Source organism: Astatotilapia calliptera, chromosome 2 (assembly GCF_964374335.1).
Source record: "Astatotilapia calliptera chromosome 2, fAstCal68.1, whole genome shotgun sequence".
NCBI classification, from domain to species: Eukaryota; Metazoa; Chordata; class Actinopteri; order Cichliformes; family Cichlidae; genus Astatotilapia; species Astatotilapia calliptera.
The window spans coordinates 10,319,675-10,347,545 of NC_137423.1; the positions used below are offsets into that span (position 1 = coordinate 10,319,675).

The window sequence follows — 27,871 nt, forward strand, 5'->3', positions numbered from 1 at the left end:
GTGTGAATGTGTGGCATATTTTGTATAGATACGGCAGGCATTTCTGAAAGTTTTAACACAGAGGTTTGGCCTGCCTTGGATCTGAGCAACTCCGAGTGAGCAAATGTAAATGTGCCAGGCCTCAAGGATAATGGGTGGTTTGCACAACAAAAAAACCGGAGAAGAAACAAGCTGACGACCTGTGAAAATCTCAGCATGGGTGATTAACACTTCGGGACTTGCACCAGAAAATAAAAAAGCCAGTAATTCTAGGGGGTGTTGGGTTTAGGGAAGTTACGCAAATTTGAGCAGGTTAGTAAACCTAGTGTTGAAGCAGACCGTGTAATTGATTGTGATTTTTTTTCTCGAATACACACACAGGAGACCGCTTCATCCAGTTCACACCAGTTCACACCAGTTCAAGCCCAGGATTCCGTCGAGCTTCACTTCGTTCAACACACAGGTAAGAGTGTTACCTTTCCCACGTTGTCAATCCGTAATGCAGCCAACACGTCTCTCCAGTTGTAATAGAATGTAGGTTTGAAGCAGCACGCCGTGCCTTTAAAGCACACTGTGTAATTGTGATATTCTCCAATGTCGACTTGTGGTATTCCAACGTCAGGTGACAACTTTATGTTGAAATAGTACACGGGTCCAGCTGGCGGTGGCTCTAGGTACAGTGATTCTGAGCTCAGCATGCGTGACACAGAGCTCGACTGGTTGAACAGCAAACACAATATGCAAGCCGTAGGGCTTGCTCCATATGTGTTCGCGGTGTCGTTGTCACACCTCGCGACGTCGGCGTACGCTTGAGGTGATATCAACGCTCTCAGCGGCCGGCGTTTGCCGTCGGCTGCGCTGACCAGCATGCCTTTGCAGTTATGTGCGTTTGAACAAAATGGCAAACGTTGATCGTTTAACATTTGCAGTAACAGGTCTCTATTGTACGTGTGTCGAACGAGGGCTCTACCCGGTATAGCTCTCTCTGCGAGAGACGCCATCAGGGGCTTGGGGTTCTTAGCCAGCAGTTCCATTATGGTCAGCACCGGAGTGCAGCTTGTGCACAGAGCCGATCCCTGAGTGGAATCACACGCACACGGCTCGGACGCGGCGTGCGTGTCATGAAACAATACTTTGATGTCAGATGGAGAAATGTGTCTGCTTTGCGACACTTTGCGCAGTACACGATGTCTGATCTCCTGTCTATAACGGTCCACTTTGCTCACGTCGCAAACGCGCCGTGTGTCATCCGCCGGGCAGTCCGCCGCAGATCTCGTCTTTGGCCACAACGTGCACATTTCACGACGCTTGCCGCGTGTAGTCTCTCGTGAACATTTGACACAAGGCTCGCCCGCGCTACGCCCGGCCGAGCATCCGGCACAGAGCCAAAGACAGCACACTTTTTCCACAGCATCCTGAAAGGTCGAGCATATCCCGCACACAAAGCGCGACATGACCTCACACGACGTGAAGTGCGGCTGACTTAAGTACCATGTAGGATTGCCTCCTAAACACATGCTGCAAACTCTCACGTTGCAGGGACACCGAAGCTTGACGCCTGCTCTGTGTCTGTCTTTGCTGCTTTTCACCAAGGTCACCCGACACACTAGGCACTTCGAGTCATTGCTGTTGTGTTTTTTGTGTCCGGGTTTACCCAGTCGGCCGCTCCGCGTGTCTTTGTAGCTCGTCGTAGATACGCGCCTGTACAGGTTCGTAGCTTTGCACACAGACCTGACCAGAGCGTCTTTGCGTTTCGTCTCGCAATCTCTCAGCAGCTCTTCTGGAACCCGAGTCGCGGACAACGAAGCGTTTTCGATGGCGAACCGAGGGCTTTGCTGTGCTCTATTCAAAGCACTGTCGCTGGAGCCCATGCCTGTGATAGATGACATGGTCTACGTCCCCGGGGCGGAAGGCTTCCGTCTGACTGAAATGATGTCGGTGGCCCCGTGTTCAGATCACAGGTTCAACTTTGCTCACAGCGTACACGTACTGCTGCAGCGGACCTCCGGTTCGGCAAAGGTACGCTGTCCTTGTGATCAGCGTACAGACGGCAAAGCCGGTGATATAGTGCGACGAGTCGATCACGTGAGACACGACCGGGTCTCCGCGAGAGCAGCAGCATATCGAGCGCGATCCGGAGGCAGGCCGCTATGGGCCTTCGAGATGAGCCAAGTCGTCACAGCGTACAGATGGATATTGAACCATCGCAGCACGGACTACACCAAGTGTTGCGACGCTGTGGTTGTGTATCAGATACAGAGATCCAAGTGGCTGCCTCCGGGGCTTTACGTGTACAGAAGAAGGCCTACGCACTTTGGCTGCACAGTGGACAGACCCGTAGCTGTGATTGAACAATTCAACCTTAACCGAACAGCCGTCGACCCCGAGCTGCCGAACGCCATAACGATTGACATGTTCCCGGGCTGCGATAACTACAGCGCCATGTACATTGTGATGCGCAAACAGAGTAGGCTCACGCCCGAGTACGGCAATAGGATATTCGGAGAGGCCGCAGCGTTGGGTATCGTGGAGTCGGTGCATCCACCCGGATACATGTCAGCCTCCGAGCGTTACGAAGTGGCCATCAGGACAGAGAGGATGTATGTGTTAGACCTACGGTGGAAGGCGTTCGACACCAGAACGAGATGCGTCCACGCCATACCCAGGATCAAAGGCATGAAAGCCATCTTATGGTCTAACCACAACGGCGATGTACAGAACACAGAATGCAAAGTGTTGAGTTGGCTCTTTGGCCACTCCAACGAATTGCCCTCGGACGTGCAGATGGTAGACTACACTGCCGAAACTCTCGGAGTCCGGTATATACTAGTGGACATGGACACATTCACCGGCGTTTTACCGCAGCCTCCTCGCGCCGGCATGTCGTTTTTCACACACACACATTTCACCGGCGATTTAGCCACAGCTACGGCCGCAATCGGCCACGTTACGGGCCCTAGAAGCAGGATGGGCTCGCCTTGTCAAGGTAAACCGCTCGACGTCTGGTACACGTTACCCTCAATGGGTTCGTGTCATCCAACACCTTACACTTGTGGCGATAGATACGCAGACGTGAACATAACAGATGAGATGAAGGCAGACTTGATCGAATGGACACTCAAAACAGACGCCGCTGACTGTCAAGGCCTTGCCGTTCAGCACACACTGTATTACCACTGGGAGACCGCTCAGTACAAGATGATGTTGTGTCACACTGTACCAGACGCAGACACTTCGCTTAACATGTTCAGGCTTTGATCGTCGTATTGTGCGATACTCTAAGCTGTCTCCTTCGTTTGGAAATTGTGTGTGTGTGTGTGTGTGTGTGTGTGTGGGTGTGTGTGTGTGTGTGTGTGTGTGTGTGTGTGGGTGTGTGTGTGTGTGTGAATAAATTGCCACTGCTGGGGCTACCATCAGACAAAGACTGAGGTAGTACACCATCAGGCAAAGACTGGGGTAGCACTATACACTATTTATAAAGCACACTATCATCTAGTCCATACTGTTTCATGCTTTGTATTTCAGGACAGTGTCATGGCTCAACAGGATTATGGTGTTACAGAGTGGAAGCGCATTGCCAAAGCGCTGCATTCTGGAGCCTTGCACAACGACGTGACTTTCGAAACGACCCAAGACGCTCTCAACCATCTGTACTATTACCAGGAGTCATACATCGCCGCGGTCAGCGGCCATGACCATGGACAGTATCGTGATTTCTGCTACATTCATAAAGACAAACCGTGTCGCACTCATCAATGTCAACTTAAATTGAGTGTGTTTTTTCCCGGGGTAGCCACTGACAATCGATGCGCATTGTGCAATGGCGTGACAATGGCCCCGACCGCCGACGGAACCGTCGCCTACGGGATCGAGAACGGAAGACCGTGGTGTGAGATGTCGGATTTGGAACAGTTGTCTCTGAAACACTTGGAACACTTAGCTGTGTACCACACGCCATATTTTGTGATGTTGTTTCTGGGGTCAGTGAAGAACAAACGACACGTGTTACACAGCGATCAGGCGAGCAGGCAGGAACTGGTGCTTGTCATCTACAGCAAGTACGGGCACGGAGAGACGCCATTGACCTTTCACGATAGACAGAATAAGGATATCACTTTCCTAAAGCTGTGGTGGAGATACACGAACCGACAAAGCTCTAAGGTACTGAATCTCAAGATCCCTTATTATCTTGAAATGCCCAACACCACAACCCACGGCACGTGGAACCCTGTACACGACAAATTTGCAGATAGAACACCGGAGCCCCTCTACTCGTTTGTCAAGAGTGCGTGCATATGCCGCGACGTGTGGTGCGAGGACGACGCGTACAACGCTCCGCTATGTTCGTCTCCGACATTACAAAGCGTCGCACGTGCAAACGACAACTCTGTCGTGTATTCGCTACAGACACCCGTGCCTAAGCTTCACATCAATACAGTCTTGGACGCCACTGTGACAACGTACAACACCAGAGATTGGGAGTCCTTAGGTATGTCGCTGCCGTGTTGCAAACCGCTCGCCCCCAGGCTGGACTCGCTGGTGTTGGAGGAGTCTGTGGACTGCACCGTGCTGTCGCTGCGTGCAATTGTATCACTACACGAGATCTGGATTCCTCTCGAGTCGTGGCTGTCGCCGGAACACTGTAACGACAATCCCATTCTACCCGTGACCAGGCACAGGGTTGCCGCGGGCGTGTTGGGCTGCTTCAGAGATATCTACGAGAAAAACACAGTGCCTCCCAGGCAACTGTATGCTACCCACCGAGACTTGATCAAGACGTTGCTAGTGAACACGCGCACGTGGGACGTCGTGTCTCTATTACCCTATGTCTGTATGAATAAGATGTACAGGGCAGTAAACAGTGCGGCGGACGAGACGAGCCTGAGGAAGGCCTGTTGTGGGATAATGGTGCAGATATTGCTACCCCTCACCGGTGATGTCGAGAGTGCAGTGGACAGTTGGTGGAGTAGTGACGCGTCGGACAGTGCCGATACTATCGAGTCGCAGTTCTTACTCTTGTGCAAAGAAGGCTTCCGTGATCTGAGCACTTGGGACGCGTTACAACCCGAATCGTTTGGCGTCCGATGCATGTCGATAGTGGACGGCGGCTATGTCTGGCTGGGCGACAGCGTGACGGACGACAGCGTTATGAGAGATCGGCTGTCGGAGATCGGCCTGACCGAACCTGTCCGCGTCACCGTCATCGAGATACCACCGAAGCAAACCGTGCCATCTGAAGGATCTCTCACCGCGCCGATCCACAGGCCTGGCACAAGAGTGCTAGAATGTTTCAGAGGACTGGCAAGTGCACTCACAGTGAATGCTATGTGTGTGTCTATGCCCAACGACATGATAATACGCCGACATGAATTCCGTCGTAGCCAAGCTAGTAATAATGCCTACCACGGACCCGGTAAGAGGCCCTTGGCTCCTGACAGCGGCAGCGATCCGCAGGACAACGGCAGCGCTCGACCTAAAATGTCTTATGTTGAAACGCACACCGATGAGCCCATCATCATAGAGCTAATGAACTTTCCCCATAACAACGACACCCACAACATCACATTTCCAAGTATAGGGGACAACGTTGTCCCGAGCGAGCCATGCCATTCCATCAGCTTTTCATTCGACAGCCGCTTGTTCGACACTGGGACCTCGCTGGCGGACGTCGATGATTTAAACGCTGGATATCCGCTGATGGCACACATCGAGGATCTCGATACTATAGACGCTTCCACGCTGATGCTGCACAACGCCACAAATCATTCCTACGACATCGTTGCTCCAATGCTGAACATGGAGGTAGACGGCGAGGAGGTAGACGGCGAGGAGGTAGACAGCGAGGAGGTAGACGGCGAGGAGGTAGACCCCTACGATGTAACCTCTTTTGATGTCAACACCATGATCTCGAGCTTGTTTCCCAATGTAGCGGCCGACAAAATGCATGTTAGAAATGGCGAAGACTGTGACATATTGGCTTTGAGTAACACAGACAAACGCAAGAAGCAAACGGTGGCGCCACAGTGTGAGCAGATGGGTGGTTGCGATGACACGCCAGCGGGTCCGAGTCATGGAGACGACCAGCCAACCCAGGCCGTACATGACGTCCGACTCGAGAGCCCTGTGAGCGGTGACAGTGCACGGCGCGCCCAAAGAAATCCACTGCCGACAGACGACGCATCGGCGATCGAACTACCTGACAGTGTCCTGTACCCAAGCGAATACACATCGGACGAGCCAGAAGTACTGCGTGCTACAACCGAAGCCGATCTGAGGTTCTTAGATAAAGTGCCAAAATGGAGGTCTAACGGAGTGCAGTACAGTCACCTGAACGATGCACGCTACGGGACGACGCACTCGCCCTACTTCACAATGGCTTTCACGACAGCCTTCGAGATCCAGAAACACAAAGGCTATGCCACTAAGCTAATGCTAAGGAAAACCCCCGACACGCCTCAAACCAACCCCACCGTGGGCTTAGAGAAAGTCGTTTGCACGCACGGTTGCGATGCCAACGCTCAGCAGGCGTCCGATGTTTACAGAACAGCTGTCGAGGATATCAACTCGAACTACATTATGGGCATATACGTATGTTCTAGACTGACGAGAAAATTTACCCGTCCGAAGGAATTCACCTACACACGATCGGATATACCATCGGTGACAATAAACTGCAAGACGGGCGCTAGGGTATACTACGCAGTAGATCTATCGAAGCCACCCGAGCGGGGGTTTCGCTACGTGTGTCTACACGTCAACGAATTCCCGATCGGCATGAGAATAGATTCCATTCTCGACATCAAGAGCACAGAAGCCTTGTACTTGGGCCACGTACTGACTACACAGAACGTCGCCGGGCTTTTGATCCACAGGATTTTCTCCGAAGACGCAGAGTTATTGGAGACTGTACTGGACATGCACACGCGGTTGCAGATACACCCGTTTGTGGCAAGGACATTCGCCTTGCACCTCATGAAGATGCCCTTCACGGACACAGGCGTCACCGGGGCCTTTGTCGGGGAGCATGTGGGCGAATGGAATTTAGGGAGTCCAGACGGATTGGCAAATATGACCGACAGCCAAAAGTGTACGCTGGCGTACCACGTCACCACTTGTCTTATCAAAGCACAAATCCTCACAATGAGTATACTCGGGTTTCCCCTGTTGAGACTACACCCTGGTAGGATATGGAGAGACGGCGCGCGCTTCAAAGTGGATTTGCTGGCATGTCTGCTCGATCACATCACGTCCAAACTGATTTCGCAGGTCTGCGTGCGCAAGAACGCGAAAGAGGACTTTGACAGTCCCATTGCGCCAGTGCCGGGTGGTGTGCGTGCCATCACCGACACGCTCAGAACGTTAGACCTCGACCGATTTGTACCTCAGTGGGAAAACCTGCCCGACGATTACGAAAACGACGTTCCCGATGGCGACATAGAGGTTTTCTATAGTATGTATGAGCAGTTAACACAGCAAGACGTGCGGGACGTGCACATATTGTCTCTCCTGGGTGAATGCGAAACATATCAGCCTTTCACTGTACCGACGGCAAACTGCCGGTCTGCACCGTTTGCGCCGTTTCATGTGCAAATACACAATCAGTACGTCAAGTGGAACAAGGTCATAATAGTCGAACCGGTACAGGCAGCGGACGCTCTGCCACTGCCTACGTTGATCCCACAACATTCATCGAAAAATAAACAACGTTCTTCTTTGACCACACGGCGTCGTTCTTCGACCACAACGAGGATTCCTGCACGTGAGCCCAACGAAACCGCTCCTGCTCAAAGACAGCTTCCTGCGCCAAGACCATCCAAAAGCAGAGCCCCCCGCAAGTCAATTTCTACACCGACCCCAGCCGTGTCACAAGCACGAGCATCCCGCCAGAGAGCAGATGCCGTGTCGCTACCACGAACACCACCTTCCCTCGAAACAGAGCAACCTCCCCAACCCGCATCGCCCGTCCCTGACACTGAGCGCAATCATAGCTACGTGCACGCATTGAACTGCGGTGTTGACTATATGAACACACGTCACAGTGTTTATTACGACTGATTTGTCTCCCTGTTCACTTTGACCAGTACATGTATATATGAATGCCAATTTATGCGCGTGCACGCCTGTGTGTTTGCTTTAATGCTTTAATGAGTGCCACAACTAGTCCCTGCTGCACTGGGTTTCATTTGCTATATATATATATATATATCCACAAGTGATTTTTATTCTTGTCAATGTGAAAATGAACATGTTCATCTCTGTACATAGGGCAAGGGTTCTTTATTATACACACACAGATTACATTTGCTGTATGTCTACGAGTGCTTGGTTTTTTTTTTTTATTGTACATTCAAGGACCGCTCAGGGCATTGTTGCCCTAATAATAGGTTGGAAATGATTATTGTCAATGTGGAAATAAACATGTTCATCGCTGTACAGAGGGTATGAGTTCTTTGTTATGAACAGAGAGTTTTTCCCGTGGGCTAATAAGATGAAATGTACTTCATCCACCGAAAGCCATCTCTCCGGTGTCATAAGCAGAGTGTACAAAGCATTTTCACCGTCGACTTTATTGTCATTAAGGTACACTGTAAATTCTCGGTTCTGCGCTCTTTGCGCAAAGATATGAGCCGCCGTTTTTCGTACCAATATATCTCGTGCCTCGAATGAACATTCTAGCCCCAGGTCCAATAACACCGAAGCGGTGTGAAATCCACAGTACCCGTCGCTTTTCACCGGTTTCACTGCAATGTCATTCAAGCGAAGATATTCCTTCAAGGTGTCACCCACGGGTATCGATCCCCGTGGTGTAGGTTGATCGCTGATGACACACCAACCGCGCTGGGTCAAATGCAACGCACCGTGGGGCCGGTTTACATAGTGCGGATTGAACACGTTGTATTCGCTTCCGTGCGCGATCACTTGGATGTTCAGCCCAAACATACCTCCGACTATAGCCGTTATAGGGACAAACTCACGCTCTCTGTCGCAGATTTCACGCAGTTGCACAATATCGTTGCACACCGAAAGCGTACTGTGTTGACTTGGGAGTCTTTTCACTATCAAATGTACCATAACTGCGAGCGTTTCTGGTGTCCTGGGCTCGCTAGTAGCATGGGACCGTTTAGTCGTGAGCACCCATAACGCTTGTATCAACCATGGATAAATGTTGTCGGCGTTCACGTCGTGGTGGTCCTTGGACCCCCGTACACTGTATGATGTCCAACCTATGTTTGTCATGCAGGGATTGTTTATCACGGGATCGTCATTTACTGTGTACTCCTCTTTGTTCGCAGGGGCCAGCTTCGCCAAGAACGCGTCCTCCTCGTCAAACCCCAGATTCTCGACGCTGTCGACCACAAGTCCCTTGCATACACAGTGTTGTCTTGGTACGACGCCCTGGGACACACTAAGGTTAGCTACACCCATTGTCAACATGTCCACCTCGACGTCAACATCGTGTTGATGTGTAGTCTCCTCACTGGTGGTTGTATTTGAATTTGTCGTCTCGTCGATCGGCTTGTCCGGTGTCGACACGAGACCCTCGTCGACTGATTCTGCAACATCCGTGAAAGTAGTGTCACCGTCCTCCAGTGTGCCACGGAGCGATTCTTCTGTGTCACCGTGGTCCGTACTACTACTGTACACGAATAGCGAATCGCACCACAAATCAAAGTCTCGGACGGTGCCGTCCACCAGCGACGTCGCCACGGGTCTAATTGTGTCTGCGCTCAGTTTGCCCTTAATGCTGCTGTGAAGACCGTACGCTATGTTACCCAGGTACTCGAACTTAGGCCCCGTAGTAGCATCGGCCTCGCGTCGACTGGCTCGGCCGTGATGTTCGGCGAACCAACGGTCTCTGCTTTCTATAGCCATCTTCACGGTTGCCGGTAGCAGGGCCGTGCGACGTACGTAAGGCAGCTGTGTCAGCATCTCGGGCACGTAAAGCTGCACCAGTCTGAGGCGGGTGTGTTCGGCGAGCATGTCCCGAAACACCAAGCGCGTGGCCTTTGACATTTCCCCGCTCCTGTACTCCACGACTGAGTCGGCCGCGTCGGAAATGTCAAACGTGCGACACAGGCACTTGTCGGCGTCGGACCCCGACTGTAACAACTTGCTCCGTAACGTCGGGTGAGCGTATATAGCCGATAGATACACCATGAGATACCAAGCCGCGAAATATAACAGTCCTCCCGAAGTAACGCAGACCAAGTCGCACGCAAGAGCCGAGGCGACGGCCTGGCTAGACCGAGACAGCGCCGTGACCCCGCACGCGGCAAAGCTCAGCGCTAAAGTCGAGCTCAAGAGGCGATCGCACGAGCTATCGCCTCGACCTGCAAAGCAGGGCACGAGTCCGCGGTGAAGCGCTTCGACGATCGCCCCTCTGTCGCTCTCCGTCATCACCCCCAACGACACGAGATTCCCCAGTGGACCTAAGAAGTAAACGTCGTAGTGTTTGCGATCCACGTGCCAACACGGGCCTGCTGTCATGGGCAGGAACCGTTGCAGCGTGCGTTCGGGTAGGCCTCTCCAGCCCCTGGCCAACAGTTCAAGTAAGTACGCCGGGCTCGGGGCGACCGGAATGGCCAGCGCTCTAAATAACTGGTAACAAGCCCTGGTGGAATTCACAAACACGGGCCACAACTCCGTCGTGTAGCATTTTCTCCCAGGCGGCTCGAACGTCAGTTGATCTATCGCGTTTTCCGCGACTCTGGGGAAACACAACAGAATGGCTAAAGTCACGTCCTCCGGGTCTTGCGCTCTGGCTTCCATGGCAATCGGAGCCACGTCCATCACATCCACTGCAGTGGATATGTCGGCGTATAACTCTTCCGTTACCTTATCTGTGCGACGCGACAGCTTCTCGCCAGTGGAGTATCTAGCGTTTGCGCGTATTTTACTCTCGAGCTCGTGGTCGGGTTCGTACGCTTGACTGGACGACGACGGCGGCGGCGGCAGCGGCGATTCGTCGGACATCTCGCGTGCTCTCGTAGATACGTGGTCATTTGCGAACATAACCACCAGGGCCTCTGCGTCCTGTTGCTCTCGAGGCTTGTACACATGGTATCCCACGGAATGCGCCACCGTAGCCAGGGCCCAGTTTTTTAAGTTTTCATCATCGGACCCGGGGCACTCTCCAAAGTTTATGCCGTACAGAATCCAACATAATTCTATCACGGCTTCGTTTCGCACAAGCCAATCGCCTTCCCCAGACGCTTCTACGGCGGCACACTCTATTAGAAACGCACAGGAGGCCAGAAGACGAGCTCTGCACAGTCGACACTTTACCTTCGCTATAGCAACCTCTGCTACGCGGACAGCATGCACAGCGGACCAAGGCGTGTAACCCGACAGTCTCATTGAGCGGAGCACGAGGCGTGTGATCGCCGTGTGCTCGTTGCCGCACGCGTCTCCACAATCACGCAGATGCGTGAACATCGGGCATCCTCTGGCGTCTTTGGCAACGCATTTGTAGTCGTAGAATTCTTGCGCCCAACCTAACTTGAGATCGTTGTTAGTGTCCAGTGTGTCCTTGCGTTCCTTCACCCAGCTCGATCGCAAGATCACATGCAGCACGGGAGCCAGCATGGCATCGCATGCGAACGCACCGAACAAATCCACGGCCCAGGATAAATTGTCAGTGTCCGCCAAGTAGTCGCGAATCAAGCCTAGCAATCCGTCGTCGTTCTTCTGCTCTATCACCATTCTGTTAAGCTCGGGCAGAGCGATGCATGCCAAATACGCGCCCCGTAGCCGTAGAATCGAACGCAAGCATTCCTCGGGCGATGACAACCAGGTGCCGTTGGGTGGTATGTCTTGTAGATGTATGTCCCCTTTCAATTCAACCACAGTGCTGTCCGCCACGTACCACACGGCCGTGGTGGATGACTTCGCCACTGCCTCACCAGAAGCGTGCTCGCTGATCCCCGCATCTACGTAGGGTACCATGGCTCCGGCTGTGGCTTGGTCCAACGACACGCATATCGCCCCACCTTTCCATTCGTAAAACCCTTGTCGTATCGGTTCTTTGCATACTTCACAATCCACATCATCATCATCATCATCATCCTCCTTTGGCCCTTTAGGTATATCCAACACCAAGTAGTCACACTGACTGTCCATGATATCGTTGCCTTAAACAATCACATATACAACAGAGGGGTTATTAGTACATGTCGGTAACGTGATCTCCAGTACCGCTCGCACTTCCACTCACAGGGCGCGTTTCCACTGCGGCATTTCGGTCAGTGGAATTGAACGCAACCCTGAGTTTTCACCAATTTGCGTATCTGACACACAAGCAAATGTCTCTCGTGTAACAGCGTCTTGGCAGAGAGCGATCCCACACCAACTAACGTGTCTAGTACCGCGAGGTCGCTCCGAACGTCCAAGTACAGGTCAGACATGTGAGAATCCGAGGCGCATTGTTTCGCATCCAGGTCCAGTCTCTGTCGCATGTCTTCCAGCAGTACTTCGAGATCCTCTTTGTGAACACCCTGGTCCCGGGGAACGCGTGTCAATTTGAGGTTCAGAGCGTTCAGTTTCTCAGCGCAGTAATCAGCCACAGAGCGCGGCGCCAGGCGCTTCGACCTGTCGATTATGCGGCGTATGTACGCTCTGGCTTCACACCAGGGTTCTCCGTGTTCAACACCGGGTCTTCCCTCGGTGTAATTCAACAGTTCCATCACCGTGATGTCTTTGGACACCTTCGCGCACATTTCGCGCCAAACTTGTATGTATCGCACATACAGATCAGCGTATCTGTCTAATATCAACCTGAGCGCATCTGCGTCGTTGTAGCAGATGTTCAGGGCATCGTGTACCGCGGCGATGTCAGCCGTCGTAGACTCGCCGTAGGACTTTGGCGAGCAGGCAGCTCTCGTCGCGGATAAGCGTACCATTTCTCGAACTAGGTTATTGCGACCTAAGGCCGCCTGCACCATGTAGTACAGACGCTCATCGCTACAGTCTACTTTGAGCTCGGGGTATCTCTCCAAGACTTTCTTGAAACCCGCCATGAGTTCTGAAACGGTTTTCGTGTAGTTGTCTAACGTCCTCCTGTACTTTTCAGCCGATGATTTGCAGTGAGCATCGTAGGCCTTACACCGGTGGCACGCTACTTCGTCGTTTGACTTGCGCTCTCTGTGGTAGCTAGAGGTGTTATGTAAATCGGCTGGTGGCCACTTAGCAGGCTGCCACGCGATCTCAACGTCCCGATCCACACTTTTGTCCGGCTGATGATGCAGTTCGGATGGCGAGATGGTCATGGTTACGTCGCTGTCGCTGTCATCAAAATTGAGAAACGGTCCGCTTGCGTTTGGCTGCCCGTGTGATTCAGCTGAACTCATATCATCATCGTCATCATAATCATAATCACAATCATCACCAACATCAACATCATGAGCAGACCCTTGGTTGCTAAATGTCATAGACTCTTCGCATTCCGGCGATTGTCCGTCTGTTATTGACACTGCGGTTTCCTCAACCGCTAATTTGTATTTATGAAACACAGCATCAATTGCACTAGACAGCAAGGGTCGCAGCGACCCGGAGTAGTCGAAATCAGCATGTCGCTTCCAAAGAGAAGCGGAGACGCCCGTAGGTTCGGTCATGATGGTAGCGATAACCTGCCGGAGGACACGAAACACAACTCTGTGATCATTCACAACGGCAGACCCCACAAACGGCCGCCTCGTATGCATGATAAATACATAACGTATGTGTACACGTGCCTAAAGCGAGGCAAGCTACAGCTTGTCGACAAAGAGTTGTCACATTTGTTTGGACCAAATAACACCGTGTACCCTAAGCTAGATCCCATCTGGATGGCGAGGTTTCTAACTAGATGCAAAATATTTTACGATGACTATGTCAGCAAACACATACGCTCGTCTAGCTCCGTGCTCTCTAGCGACGAATTGCTGCTGTACGAAGCGAGAACGGCCCGCAGCACCCACACCGTGGCGGATGACCGCGGGCGCATTGTGCGACTTCACAACTTTGCAGATCCTTACGAAACCAGAGAATTATCGTGTGAAGAATGCGCTCGTTTTGAGGAGAGCACAGTCCTGTTTGACAATGCGGCGTTTGTGAAGCGTGCCGATCGAGCGGTTTTGTCTCTGGTCCTATGTGACGGCTCGCATCGGTCCCTTCACGAGCCGTCTGTCGGTATCTCGTGGGATGCGTATTTCACAGTGAAGGAAAAAGACATACGTGGATTGGAAATGGATTCTGAGTTCGTGTACACCGCAGACGGCGTGTGTCTGTATATGATGGTGGCCTCGTGGAACACGTCGGTGTGTTTGGTGTTTGACAGCTCTTGTCGAACCGATACAATTCGGACACTGTGCGCTTTGGCCCTAGGCGATCCGGAGCTCGGGAGCGCTTTCACGCTGCGGTGCAACATACCAGAAGGAGTACGAGATTTGGACCTGAGAAGCATACAACCGTTGCGGGCTGCCGACAACACCCTAGTTAAGCCAAACATAGGGCACGTCGATCAATGTCGGCGTGGGGATGCGTCGAGTGTACAGAGAGGCCTTATGTGTTTAGAGGAAATGGTCAGGGTGCCGGCGGGATTCTCGATCGTAGCCGAAAACGAGCTAGTTGTAGTGTTGAGACACATACTACGAGACGCTGTCATCGTCGTGCCCAAGGACACTTGTTTGGAAACGAACCGGACCGCAGACTGCCCTGATTCTGTCGTACCCGAGGGTTGTGTAACGGAATGGTTTTCGTGCAATTACTCTTCGTTTGTGATACGCAGAGGAGTCACGGGCGTGCCTCCGCTTGCTATATCCACTGCGCAGATGAGCGGTGACGCTCCCACGTGTACCAACGGCACATCGGCTAAAGTGGCAACGCTACGCGTGTTCCCAGCTACACCTTCCAATCGTGTAGCACCAACAACACGCCGTGGGTTTCGCGGTTATGCGTTTGACCACGCGGTGTGCCTGTTGCCAGGCTCTATGTCAATTGTAACCCAGAAACGATTGGAGATTCCCAGTTGCATTGCTATCATGTATTCAATTCTTGCGTTCAGAGGCCTGACTCTGAACGACAACACAGAGTTGTCAAACACTCCGACTGGTCTTCTCTTTGCCTGGAATGTAGAGTTAGACGAAGCTAAAGTTATCACGGCGACTTATCTGTCGTTATCCGACTCGTTTGTCCTGCCTACCGACAGTACGTTTGAACTAAGGGTGGAATCGCACGGGAGCTTGATGAAACTACGCAAGATGCTATCCGCTAACCCCAGGCCTTTGGTTTCGACCGTGAGACTGCATGTGCCGGGTACCGAAAGACCAATGGCACCTGACATAGAGCAAGGTTTGCTCGACGCACAAGAAGCACTGTACTTTGAAGGCAAAGAAAACGGAGACGCTACTACTACTACTACTACTACTACTACTACTACTACTACTACTACTACTACTACAACGGCCGAACACGCTCAGGGGGCAACGGATCGCGATGAGGACAGAGCGTCGGATCGCGTTCTACCTTTGACAACAACAAAGCTGAGATTTGGATCGCACATGATTCCGACGGGACACTGTGTGTTATTTGGCCATGGTGTTGATGACAGCAAGTGCTTTGCACGTGTGACCGTTGGTGTACGCACATTGGGTCTTTTGAACGTAAAGATATTGAGAGCGTGTGGGGTGTTTCACAAGAAGCACGGGAGCGGGAGAGCTGTGCTCCACATACCTCGGACAAAGGGGGTCGTTCCAAGACCCAAATGGCTGGGTGAAGACACGGTGTTAAGCGACGACCTGTGTGTGATCGAACTCAACGGGAGTCGCGCCGACGGCCTACCGGCTCCGTTGATGGAGCAAACGGGTTTCTTCTTTCAACTAAATTATTCCCCGTCATCCCCGTACGAGCGGGCGCAACAGACCGCATCGGAATGCCCGCCGGAGGTGACGATGTCCAGGATCGAACAAGCTATATGCAGCGACACCGCCAGAGGCTACGAGGAACAAAGACTCGTACGCCTATTCAAGTCTGCGCACGCGAAATACGAACAATGTCTATTTGACGTAGAGACGGAAGAATGCGACGATCCGTCGGCGTGTCGACGAGAGACGATGTCATGGATCGTGGCGGCTAAGAGACGAAAACCTCCGGGGGTACGCGAGGAGAAAGCCGTCATAGGAGACGGTGAGTTTTTCCCTTTGATCCACGTCGCCGTGGACTCGGACCGCGACAGGATCGAGGAAGAGGAGCTGCTATCGTCTCCTCTAGCCGAATACAAACTCCACCTGTCCCGTAAGTCCCAACCGGGACGGCACGCGATGGCCCGAGCCGACAGATCCGTGGGCGAGTGCGGTTGCGCGTACGAGGCCTGTTTGGACGAGGCCGTGTTACTCGGACACTGCGTCAGGGTGACCGAAACGGCGGGCGCTAAAAGGAACTTCGACGTCAGTGCGTGTTTGACGTGTTTCTACAGATCGGTGCATCCCTGCGTGCCCGACATGAGAGTAGGGGACATCGTGCTCGATTACGAATTCGTGGTGCACGGTAGAGGCCGGCTTCATCCAGTGTATGCGCTTCTTAGTCATTTGGCTCAGAGTTGCAGGGTCAACTGCCTTCCCTCGTATAGACTGATAATCCTGAGTAGGCACAGGGGGGCGTCGGTATGGACCAGGGGCACGGACGAGACAAACTCTCGCATGTTGCGAGCCAACACGGTGGGCGCTTTCCTATGCGCCCAAGATCACAGATTGGCCACGCTACTCGCGAGATGTTGCAACCCGACGCCTTTGCTCTGCTCGGAATTCTACAACGGCTGCGGCCTATTGCCTCGCGGGGACGAAGAAGAGCTGCTTCGGGCAGCGTATTCCAGAACCCTAGGACCGGTGTTTGAATTTGAACAGGTCGACGCTTTCCCGGGGAAAGTCACCACTAGCTTGGGCGCGTGGCGTTTTCTGCGACTGACGACGACATCCTCAGATGTCAAGCGGTTACCGGGTATAACTGTTGTGGACGGCCACACCGTGGCGTTCGCCTCGGAGTCGCCGTTGTTCTACCTCAAAGGCGAGGGTCCTTTGGTGCAACACTTGGAATCGGTCGCGGTGATAGTGGACAGTAGCTCGCAGTACAGGACGGACGTACTGAGAAACGAGACACCCGACTGGCCAGATCCTACTGTCATACAAGACCCCATAAGACGTAGGCCTAAACACGCCGTCCTCGACGAGATGTTCATGCGGAACGGTTACAGGGACCCGTTGGAGGTATCTAGTGTGGAGCGAAGAGCGTGGTCTTCGCTCGTATGCGCGCAATGGACTTTTGTCAAGCGCCGCGACCGCGGCGGTGTGGAACGCGACTGGGAAAACGAGTATCCTGTATCTCAGAGCCTAGTCAGCGTAGGACCTAAGGACTCAGGCGTTGCTGCTATCAGATGGCTATGCGGAGCGCCACCTGAGCGTTTTTGCAACGGAGTGGCAGCAACGTTGCAATCCGAGGGCAGCGCGCTGGATCGCATCGAGTTACATTCCGAGATGGCTCGGCTCAAAGACCCGCTCGTGTGGCGAGGCTTCGACATCTTGTGTTCGCGCGTGATGGCCTGTCCTGCCGAAAAGCTGTGGTCCACGGGTCTCTGTACAGTATCGAACCACGCGCTGGATGCGTTCGACGAAAGATCCACGGTTCCCGCGGCGCACCTCGTAACGATAGTACACTCGAACGAATGGTACGCCCGTCCTTTGGGCACCGGCGACACGGCCGTCGAGTCTAGCCTTCTGTTTTCTGACGCGCAGGTTTGTTCAGCCGCGGAATTCGTTCACGCTTTGGCTCGTGTGATGCTTTCCGGGACCGTGCACGAAGAACTGGAGATTAGGTGCTTTCGCCAGGGAGTTTACGCGTACATTCAACGCTCTGTGGCTTGGTTCGCCAGAGCCGCGGGGCCGTTTAGGTCCCGTAACGTGACCGTGTTTACACCAGAAGCCGAGCGTGACACCAAGCCGTGGACGCATACCCTCCCCGCGGCGGTGGATGTTTTGAAGTCCAGCAGAAGCAGTTACATCGTATCTTGTACGTCTCAGTGCGCCGAGAGATCGGACGTGAAAGCGATGCTCGCTAACGGTGTGGCAACCGAGAGGGTGAACAGCTTCGGTAACCTAGTGTTGCACGCGGATCGCAAAAGCGTACAGCTCTCACGGCAACAGAGAGAAGCCGGACTGCATGTAGCTGTCGAGACTCTCTACTGTGACAACGCATCGCACGGCGCCGAAACCGGCGACGACTTGGACCGAGTGTACATTTACTGCGATCGTTCACTGAAGCGTTTTTGTGAATTCCACAATGTGCCTAAGGGGATACGGGGACCTGAACTGTGGGCCAGACCTATACCCTGGTCTAAGACCAACCCGTCGGCTTTTTGTTTCAAAGTATCTCAGTTGAAATACAGATGGGAGTCTGGGCTCGATGAGCCCACGCAGGTTCCCGTTCGCGACGCCGGCGCTGTCCATTCTCAGTACGAGACGCAAATACACAGGTGGCAACGGTGCGTCTCGGACGGCATGCTCGTCCCCAAAAAAGCTAGGTTTTGGTATTCGGTAGATCACAAAAGATCTTTCGCGAGAACGACTGAGCGCTCTTCGGTCAGCGAAGGCGAATCGTGTGAAAGCGAGGACTCCGACGGTCGCCCTCGGGCAGACCCGAGGCCCGAGGACTCGGATTCGGTGACGTTGGGCTGCGAGTGGTACGACGAGGCTGCAGCTGGTGTGCTGGTACTCAACTCTCACATTGCCATCGAGTTTACATACGCTACCCCTGCCACCGAGGGACACGTGTTCTTCGACCCCGTCCACAACAAGGATTACGCGGGAGTAGTGCAGTTGCAGGAGGACGGGAAGTTGATCAAGTTCTACAAGCCGTACAACTACAGATCTCTCACCTGCGACTTGTACACCGTTCTGATGTACGGATGCGGGCTAACGCCGGTGTTTGCGAAGGAGAGTGGGATCGCGCACTCGGATGCCGCGGCTGACAATGTGCTGAATCTAGCCCTGTGCGCCGTGGCGGTATCCCATCACATAACACCAATGGCCCGCACCCCGTGCAGAACCGTCGCAGTTGTTACGCCGGGAGGTCGCGAGCAAGCCCTAGCAATCGCCAGAGACATTAACCGTGTCGTCGTGGTGACAACGCCTCGTATTAAGCAAAGGGGAATAATTGCGGCGTACTCCTTCAAGCGGCTACCCGAAACGCTAGAGACTGAATTCAGAAACGTGGCTCTCCCTAGTAGGGCTATAACGGCAAGGTTCAGCAACTGTCCGTGCCCCACGGATTTCCTATGCCGTGTCGGCGTGTCTCTGTACAGCAAACTGATGCAACATTGGCCGCATCTCGCCAAACGAGGTGACGTGAAACACCCTACGAGTTCGCGAGACCCGAGATGGATGGGCCTGAGTTTGTGTCTCGCCGAGTGGGAGAGGAAACTGTCGATAGCGGACAAGTTGGCTCCGGGGGCGATAGAGTGTGCGCTTCGAACGCTCCGTCGACCACGCTAGAGCTTTACGACATGGCCTGTCGAGGCAGAATAACGGGAACGATCGACCCCAGGCTGATAGATTTCACCTCGTCCTACAGCGAACCCAAGTCCTCCGCGCGTACTCCGGAGCAACCGACGGATAAACAAGTCGGCGAGTACACGCTGTGGCTTACGATCCAAGCGCTAGAGAGATCTCACTTCATGCTGTCGAATCAAGCTCAACCGATCACGTTGTCGGCGGCCGTGGACGTCTACAGAGCTTTACTGCGGGACTTTGTGACTTGCTCTATAGAGGAGACCGTGGCAACGCTGGACCTGTTACAGGGCTTTTTCATAATAATGCTACGGTATCCGTTCATGCCAGAACTGTCGGTGGACACCAAAGAGTGCCCCGAGTGCTATTTTGAAACCGAGATCACGATGGACTCGTGGGAGCAAGTCAGGAGGCAGATTTCCTGTTGTCACTTCACGCTCAGACACGAACACATACCTTACGCGCGGGACGAGGCGCGACAAGCGAACGTGAATTTTCACATCGACGGAAACGGCGAAATGTGCCGCCTGGGACCTCGTAGAACCATGTTCATAAATCAGGGAGCCGACGAGGGCGAGCGCGTCGCGAACCCGGGCAAGTTCGTCGAGCAGATAGCGATGCTTAAGAGACGAGACGAAACGATTAAACAGAAGACGATGGGCAAAGAAATATTCCATCAGCTTTGCTTGCACACTCGAACTCTCCGGGAACTCGAGACGCCTCGGTATCTGAGCGCCTATCCCATCGCGTCGCTGTACAGGTTTTACGGCTCGCTGAACAGAAGCAGACAGAGAGCGCAGCTGCTCTCGGACCACTACGCACTGACACCCGTGGACAGGACCGCGGTGTCCGTGAAAACGGAGGACCTCCGCATGAATCTAAAGTCCATCTCGACGACCGGCAACAACGACAAGCTACTGTCGTACGTGTGCATGGCGATGATAGGACCCCTGCGTAGATACAACCCCAGGTACGGATGCGTGGCCGACAGAGTCGTGCTATTCAAACACCTGACGGCGTCCGGCTTTCCCGTGGAAAGCGCCTCGATGCTGGTGAAGAACGTGCTATCGGTGAAGCGCTCGCTCATGGTCGAGTCGACCCTGGACGCGGCCCTGGAGTTGCAATTGCGAAAAACGCTAAATCCTACAAACTATAACAGAAAGGTGTCGGCTCTAATCTGGTTATTCTCGCACATCGCGGCGTATTGCACGCTTCGTCAGCTGGACCATGGACACGTGCGCATGGGGGACTCGCCCGACGAGATGGACGCCGACGGAATCTACGTGTTCGACCAAGACCACGTCGGGATTAGAGTGTCCGGCGGAACGCCGGCCGCAGCAGCAGGCGATCGACGCTCAGTGCCCTGGGCCTCGGCCTACATGCCCTTCTCACGCATTCTGGAACTGCTTGCGTTGCGGGATTGCGCTAAAGAAAGACTTTGTTGACAAGATATCGATGTCAGAACCCGAACATTGTTACGATACACTCGTTCAATGCGGCTACATGCCTCTGACCGTTTTGGTGAACATGAGATGGAAACGAGACGTGTTGGAGAAACACAACGCGGCGCTGGCGGAAGACCACGCCGTTCACATCGAAGACCTTAGGCGCGAGTACGAAGAATCGAGACAGTCGAGACGGAGGCGCAAACCTTCGACCGAGCGAATGAAAAACACCGTGAAGTGGAAAAGGCCGGTGTCGGCTGCCAAAACGCCTAGAAGACGGCCAAAGAAGAGGACGGGCCGATGCGGCCCGTGAGCCCCACGGATTTTGCCGTTGTGCATACCACCCCAATATGTATACATACTGTGTGCATGTCTAAGGGTGGAATTGTTGTTTGTTGTACTGTATAACATGTATATGAACATGTATATGAATCTAATGGTGATGACAATAAAGACAACAAAGAAAGTAAAAGACACCAGTCTGTGTTCATGACACGATGCTTTATTTTTTTTGCTCACTCGCTCACACATCGGGTAAACATCATAACGTAACATGACATTACATAACATACGGCGTGAACTCTAACACGGCGTGTGTAGGTCGAGCATCCGACGCGTAACTGTCACTTTCTGTCCAACTCGCTCGCCCTCGTCCTCGTAGTATCCTCCGTAACACGGGCCTTTTCGTTTTCTCGACGAGAGCCTTTTGGTTTGCCGCTCGGTAGCACGGTCGGAGACGGATCCTTTCTCCGCGGTCTCCTCCGTGTGCTGTGAGCGTGGGTCGTTGCATTGTCCGCCATCTGCGAGGTCTCTGTCGTCCATCTCTTGCTGTAATACTGCGTTTGAAATGTACGTATCCAAGATCGCGCTGACCGCGGTAGGTAGCCTCTTTCGCTTGTCCGGGTTCGTCAGATGCACTCTCTTGGCGAACGCCGCGTCGTTGGCGTGACGATGCACGTGCGTGGATAAAGTGGACCACTGATTGTGCTTAGTTGTAGTTTTGTCAAAGAACATGATCACCAGATTTCTGTTGTCGAACATAGTACCCAATACACGATGCTTTAAATACGGGAAAAGGCAGAGGGAGACCATGGCCACCATCGTGTAGAACCCGGTGCGACTTGCGTGCTTGTCATTGTATTTGCCGGCCAGTTTTCTCATGAACCGGTTGATTTTACCTTCTTTGCAATCGAAGAGAGTCGACACGGCCACGGCGTTGCCGAACGCCGCGTCGCGAATTACGCTCAGATGTTCCCTCGAGCACCTCAGCGGAAAGGCAGACCTAAATGCTACCTCTTTGGCAAGGGACAGGGTAATGGCCATCCAGGGCGAGCACAACACTCCGATAGAGGTGCTGGTTGACCCTCTATCGTAATGTACATGGCGGTACTCGTCGGAAAACTCCCGGGTCAATAGCGTGGCGAAAAGCGCCACCGTCACCGGCAACGAAGCCGTCAAAATCATCTGGTTCAGGTCCGTGTTACGAGGCGGCGCTGTGTTCTGTCCGGACGTGTACTCCAGGCCTCCGTATCCCAATTCCAGGCTGAGGTCCCTGGACGGCATGTGGTACGAGGCTCTGAATTCCACTTGCGGTTTGCGGAACACCAGCAGTTGTTCGACGGGGCACTCTGGCGGAGGCAACCTCTTACGTTTCGTCCAGTCCACCATGTCGCGCACCAAGGTACACCCCGGGCCGGAGCACACGTGTCTACTACAGTGATCGTGACACACGTGTCCTAGGGCCTCGCTGCTGCTGAACGTGCATGCGTTTTCGACGCAATAGCTCACCCACTGGGGATCGTCTATTAACCCCATAGGTAGGAGATTCGCACCCGGATCCCTCGATCCCATCGCCGTCTTCTGTGTGTCTGCCCTTCTTTTTCCTGTCCTTTTTTTTCCTCCTGTCTTGTGTCACGATTCCTCTGTGACCGTTGCATGCACGTTCGCCGCGATTGCGATGACGCGCAGTTGGTTCTGATCGCACTTTGTCCGTGTGTTTTTGTGCTTTCGTTACAGGCGAGTAGGGGCCAGAGCGCCGATCTGATCTTGGTAGACGAGGTGGGATTCGTCAGCTCCAAAGTGCTACTAGCCGTTCTCCCCAATATAGCGTTCAGGGGACGTAAACAAGTGCACATCACCAGTCACGTCAACAACACCCCTTGGTTGAATAAAGTAGCAGACATCCGAGGGGACGACGGGGAACCCGCCTATCACGTTGTATCGCAGAGCTTCAAATGTAAACACCACGCCAGGGACCCGGACTCCACCTGCGTTTGCATGGGAATCTACTGTCCACAGCACATTTCCGTAGACAGCCATCTGAAGCAACTGATGAACATAATTGTGCCTAGGGGCTTCGAGAGCGAGGTGACGGGTAGCAGCAGCACGTCCTCTTCGGACACCAAGAGCGACACGACTACTCCGTTCGAGGCTTGTATCATAAACAAGTTCCTATCCAGCAACTGCGTGGAGTTGGAACGCATGGTCCAGAGTAGCGTGGCCAGGGCCTACATATGCATGGACCCCACGTTCGGCGGAGGCTCCAAGTCCTGCGCCGGAGTGTGCTGCGCCGTGGAGCTAAGCGGCGGACAATTGGCGGTGAGTGCGGTCGTCTGCTGACAAGCCCGACACGAGCAGTTCGTCGAACACGTAGTCGTAATCCACCTTAGCCCGTTGTTGTTGTCGTCGTCGCGAGTCTCCCTGTGTGTCGCCCTGAGGCAAGTCGTCCGCGTGGAGGTCTAGCAGTGTACAAATGTAAGCGGTCACCCTGGCCTCCGATTGTAACGTCAGCGAGGTTTCGGTATCCGCAGTAGAGCACGACACCATGTCCATCACCTGAGCCCACGTTCCGCACGTACACTCTAAACCTGCCAATCTCATCATCCACCCCGTGATGGCGGTGGAAATGATTACGTGCAGATCGCGTCGCCCCCGCTCTCCCTGACTTTGTAACACAGCCATGTATCTCAGAGCACCGCCGCGGATGCCTTCTACGGACGCGAAAGACGCCAATGTCATATTGTCGTAACTGAGAAAATTACATTGGGCTATGCAAACGTGCACGAACCGCTTAGGCACTCTGTTGCCCAACGCCAGGGTTATAACGTCCGACAGCGTACAAGGCACGGTGGGCCTGACGAGCTCCGCGGCGTGACGGTGCTGCGCCTTGTACGTAGACGCCAATTTGTCGATCACTAGGATCCTGGCAGGGGAGTACGAGACCAGTTGAGCATACATGGTCTTAAGTTGTCCCAAGTCCATGTTAGAGTAGAACGTCATGTTGCGGCGGTAGGCGGTGAACACGATCATGAATTCGTAGTGCGATATCACATAGTCCCACGGAGCAGCGAGCAACTGGCGGATGTCTCTTCTGCACATCTCACACGTATCGCAAAACATTGTGTGTCCGCAATCTACTCAGACCGACAATGATGTGTGTGTCGATGTCCTTTTCTTTTTTTTTCTTTGCCCTTACAGGTGGTGGGCTTAGAGGAGTTGGAAATAGCGGACCTGGATCAAGTGACTCGCGTGTACTCGGCTCTGCTGTGCGCTCACGTCAGGCTATTGAAGGTGCTCATGCCCAGAGTCATGTGGAAGGAAGTTCCTGTGGTTATAGTATTCGAACAAAACACGTACGTCAACGCACTCGTGGACGTGAAGAACCTGATGGAACAATCGCTGTTGGGTTCGGGGTCTTTGATCAAATTCTACAGCAAATGGTCTCACGTCAACAACAAATACATGCTCGGGAAACACGTCAGCGCCAAGACCAAACTCGACATGGTGCTCAGCGCGGTCTCCGGCATATGCAAGGGTGCGCTTTGTTACTGCGACACCGTGATGTCTCTAGGCTGGGCCGTGCTTTCCGAGGCCACGAAGAAGACCAACGCTGTAGAAATGACTATGGGCTACACCAAGGGTGCCGGTTCCAGCAACCGAATGGGTTCGACTATGAACGTGGGCATGTACAAGCGATCTCGCAGGGGTGGCAATCTCCCCACAGCTATCACCTCGAGCGTGCTGGAGTCGCACGATGTGATATCGTTACCGGATCACAGGTTGACGGACAAAATGCACGCGGAGCAGGGCAAGTTGCTACTGGGTAAACTGAGAGAGGAAATGTCCATGGTCACCATAACAAAATCACAGAAGGGCTTGGATGTCGTGAGCACGGGCGGCAAAAGGTCCGTGGACGGTCAGTACACCAGAGACGACATGATTTCAGCTTTCCTTTTGTTGTGTCACACCAGAGAAGAGTTACAACAAGGGGGCGAAATGGTCCGTGTGCAGGGCGAAGTGTATTACAGGTGAACGATAGACTGTGTGAACCTTTTGTTGTTGTAGAGTATAGGAACCACACTGCCTAATTCATATGTCACATCGAAATAAAACGCTCGTTGAGCACATCGGTCGGTCTTGTTGTGTGGTTTGTTTTTTTTGTTTGTTTTTTTTTTTTTTTTTTGCTTGTGTGTCTGACTGTAGGTCGGGGATCCGAACTACCCCAACCCCGAACTACCTAGGTCGGGGTTGGGGAGGGGAGGGGGATTATTAAGACTCATATATTCCGAACGGCAAAGACAGGAGCCACAAGTATCACACGTTAACAATAACCTCGGTGAATCGACAGGGAACGATATGGCAACGTTACGCCTTTCGTGTTTTTGCCGTGTTGCGATGTTACTGTGCGCCTTGTCCCTAGCTACGGCTCTCATTACAACAGGTATGTAGTCACTTGCAATGTTTAAGTGCAATGGCCTGTATTGCACACTCTTGCCTTTGCTTTGCTTGAACGCTGTCCATTGCACGCCAAAAGTAAGGTTGTCACCTTTCGATCGTACCCCGCTGTGTGACTACTCAAATGTTTTTTCTTGCCATCAGATCCCAAACACGTAAGCGCGACGAGCGGACAAGATGTCGCTCTTCACTGTGAGGGTCTGAGGCGTACCAACGGCAACCTGATCGCATTGTGGACAAAGGAAGGACACGCCGATGACAGTTACGTGTTTCACGTTTGGAATAAGCGTTTAAGGGAGACCAATCAACACGCAGACTTCCACGGCAGAGTGCGGCTGATGGACCCATCCATGAACAACGGAAACGTTTCTGTGATTGTAAGGAACGTCAGTGTGGCTGACACAGGGTTGTACTCGTGTATGGTTCTGACAGGTGAACTCAGAGACCCCACAAAGCTTGAATGCCTTATCGTCCTCACAGTCACAGAACACGGCGAGTCCACAATGGACGAAGAGCTCACGATCTCAACAGAGATCCCGCTCCATTTCGACCCCACGACCGAAGGACACGGCGAGTCCACAATGCACGGAGAACGCACAGAGATCCCGCGTCATGTCATGCCCACAACAGCAGCACACGGCGTGTCCGCAATGCACGGAGAGCTCACGGTCTCAACAGAGATCCCGCGCAATTTCGACCCCACGACCGAAGGACACGGCGAGTCCACAATGAATGGGGAGCTCACGGTCTCAACAGAGATCCCGCGTCATGTCATGCCCACAACAGCAGCACACGGCATGCCCGCAATGCACGGAGAGCTCACGGTCTCAACAGAGATCCCGCGCAATTTCGACCCCACGACCGAAGGACACGGCGAGTCCACAATGAACGGGGAGCTCACAGAGATCCCGCGTCATGTCATTCCCACAACCGCAGGACACAGCGAGTCCGCAATGCACGGAGATGGTGCATATTCGTGTTCTACGCTATCCACACGAGGCTCCGTTGTGATAGCCTCCCTGAGCATGTTGGCGTTCATCCTGGCGGTCTAATGTTTTTGCAAATGTAACATAATATAGGCTTGCTACAGGAGCAGCTTGCTTGAAAGTATGGCAATTGTGTTATCACCAACCGCAGGACACAGCGAGTCCGCAATGCTTTCCTTGTGTCACACCAGAGAAGAGTTACAACAAGGGGGCGAAATGGTCCGTGTGCAGGGCGAAGTGTATTACAGGTGAACGATAGACTGTGTGAACCTTTTGTTGTTGTAGAGTATAGGAACCACACTGGCTAATTCATATGTCACATCGAAATAAAACGCTCGTTGAGCACATCGGTCGGTCTTGTTGTGTGGTTTTTTTTTGTTTTGTTTTTTTGCTTGTGTGTCTGACTGTAGGTCGGGGATCCGACTCACCTAGGTCGGGGATCCGAACTACCTAGGTCGGGGTTGGGGAGGGGAGGGGGAGTATTTAGACTCATATAGTCCGAACGGCACAGACAGTAATAGGAGCCACAAGTATCACACGTTAACAATAACCTCGGTGAATCGACAGCGAACGATATGGCAACGTTACGCCTTTCGTGCTTTTGGATGTTGCTGTGCGCCTTGTCCCTAGCTACGGCTCTCAACACAACAGGTATGTAGTCACTTGCAACGTTTAATGGCCTGCATTGCACACTCTTGCCTTTGCTTTACGTGAACACTGTCCATTGCACGCCCAAAGTAACACCTTTCGATCGTACCCCGCTGTGTGACTACTCGAATGTTTTTTTTTTTCTTGCCATCAGATCCCAAACACGTAAGCGCGACGAGCGGACAAGATGTCGCTCTTCACTGTGAGAGTCTGAGGCGTACCAACGACAACCTGATCGCATTGTGGACGAAGGAAGGATACACCGATGACAGATACGTGTTTCACGTTTGGAATAAGCGTTTAAATGAGACCAAGCAACACGCAAAGGAGACCAAGCAACACGCAGACTTCCACGGCAGAGTGCGGCTGATGGACCCATCCATGAACAACGGAAACGTTTCTGTGATTGTAAGGAACGTCAGTGTGGCTGACACAGGGTTGTACTCGTGTACGGTTCGGACAGGTGAATCCAGAGACCCCACAGAGCTTGAATGCCTTATCGTCCTCACAGTCACAGAACACGGCGAGTCCACAATGGACGAAGAGC

The 27,871-nt window shown here is 53.1% G+C and overlaps 1 protein-coding gene across 1 annotated transcript; it reads left to right on the forward strand.

Annotated features, from left to right (window-relative positions):
* Window positions 1-195: 195 nt before the first annotated feature.
* On the forward strand, window positions 196-25,811 carry LOC145420638 (uncharacterized). The gene is made up of 5 exons (XM_080290056.1): window positions 196-199; window positions 361-442; window positions 9,273-9,390; window positions 22,973-23,554; window positions 24,434-25,811. Exons 1-5 carry the CDS (start codon window positions 196-198, stop codon window positions 25,265-25,267), a joined length of 1,620 nt encoding a protein of 539 aa, XP_080146182.1. The 3' UTR covers window positions 25,268-25,811.
* The last annotated feature ends 2,060 nt before the right edge of the window (window positions 25,812-27,871 follow it).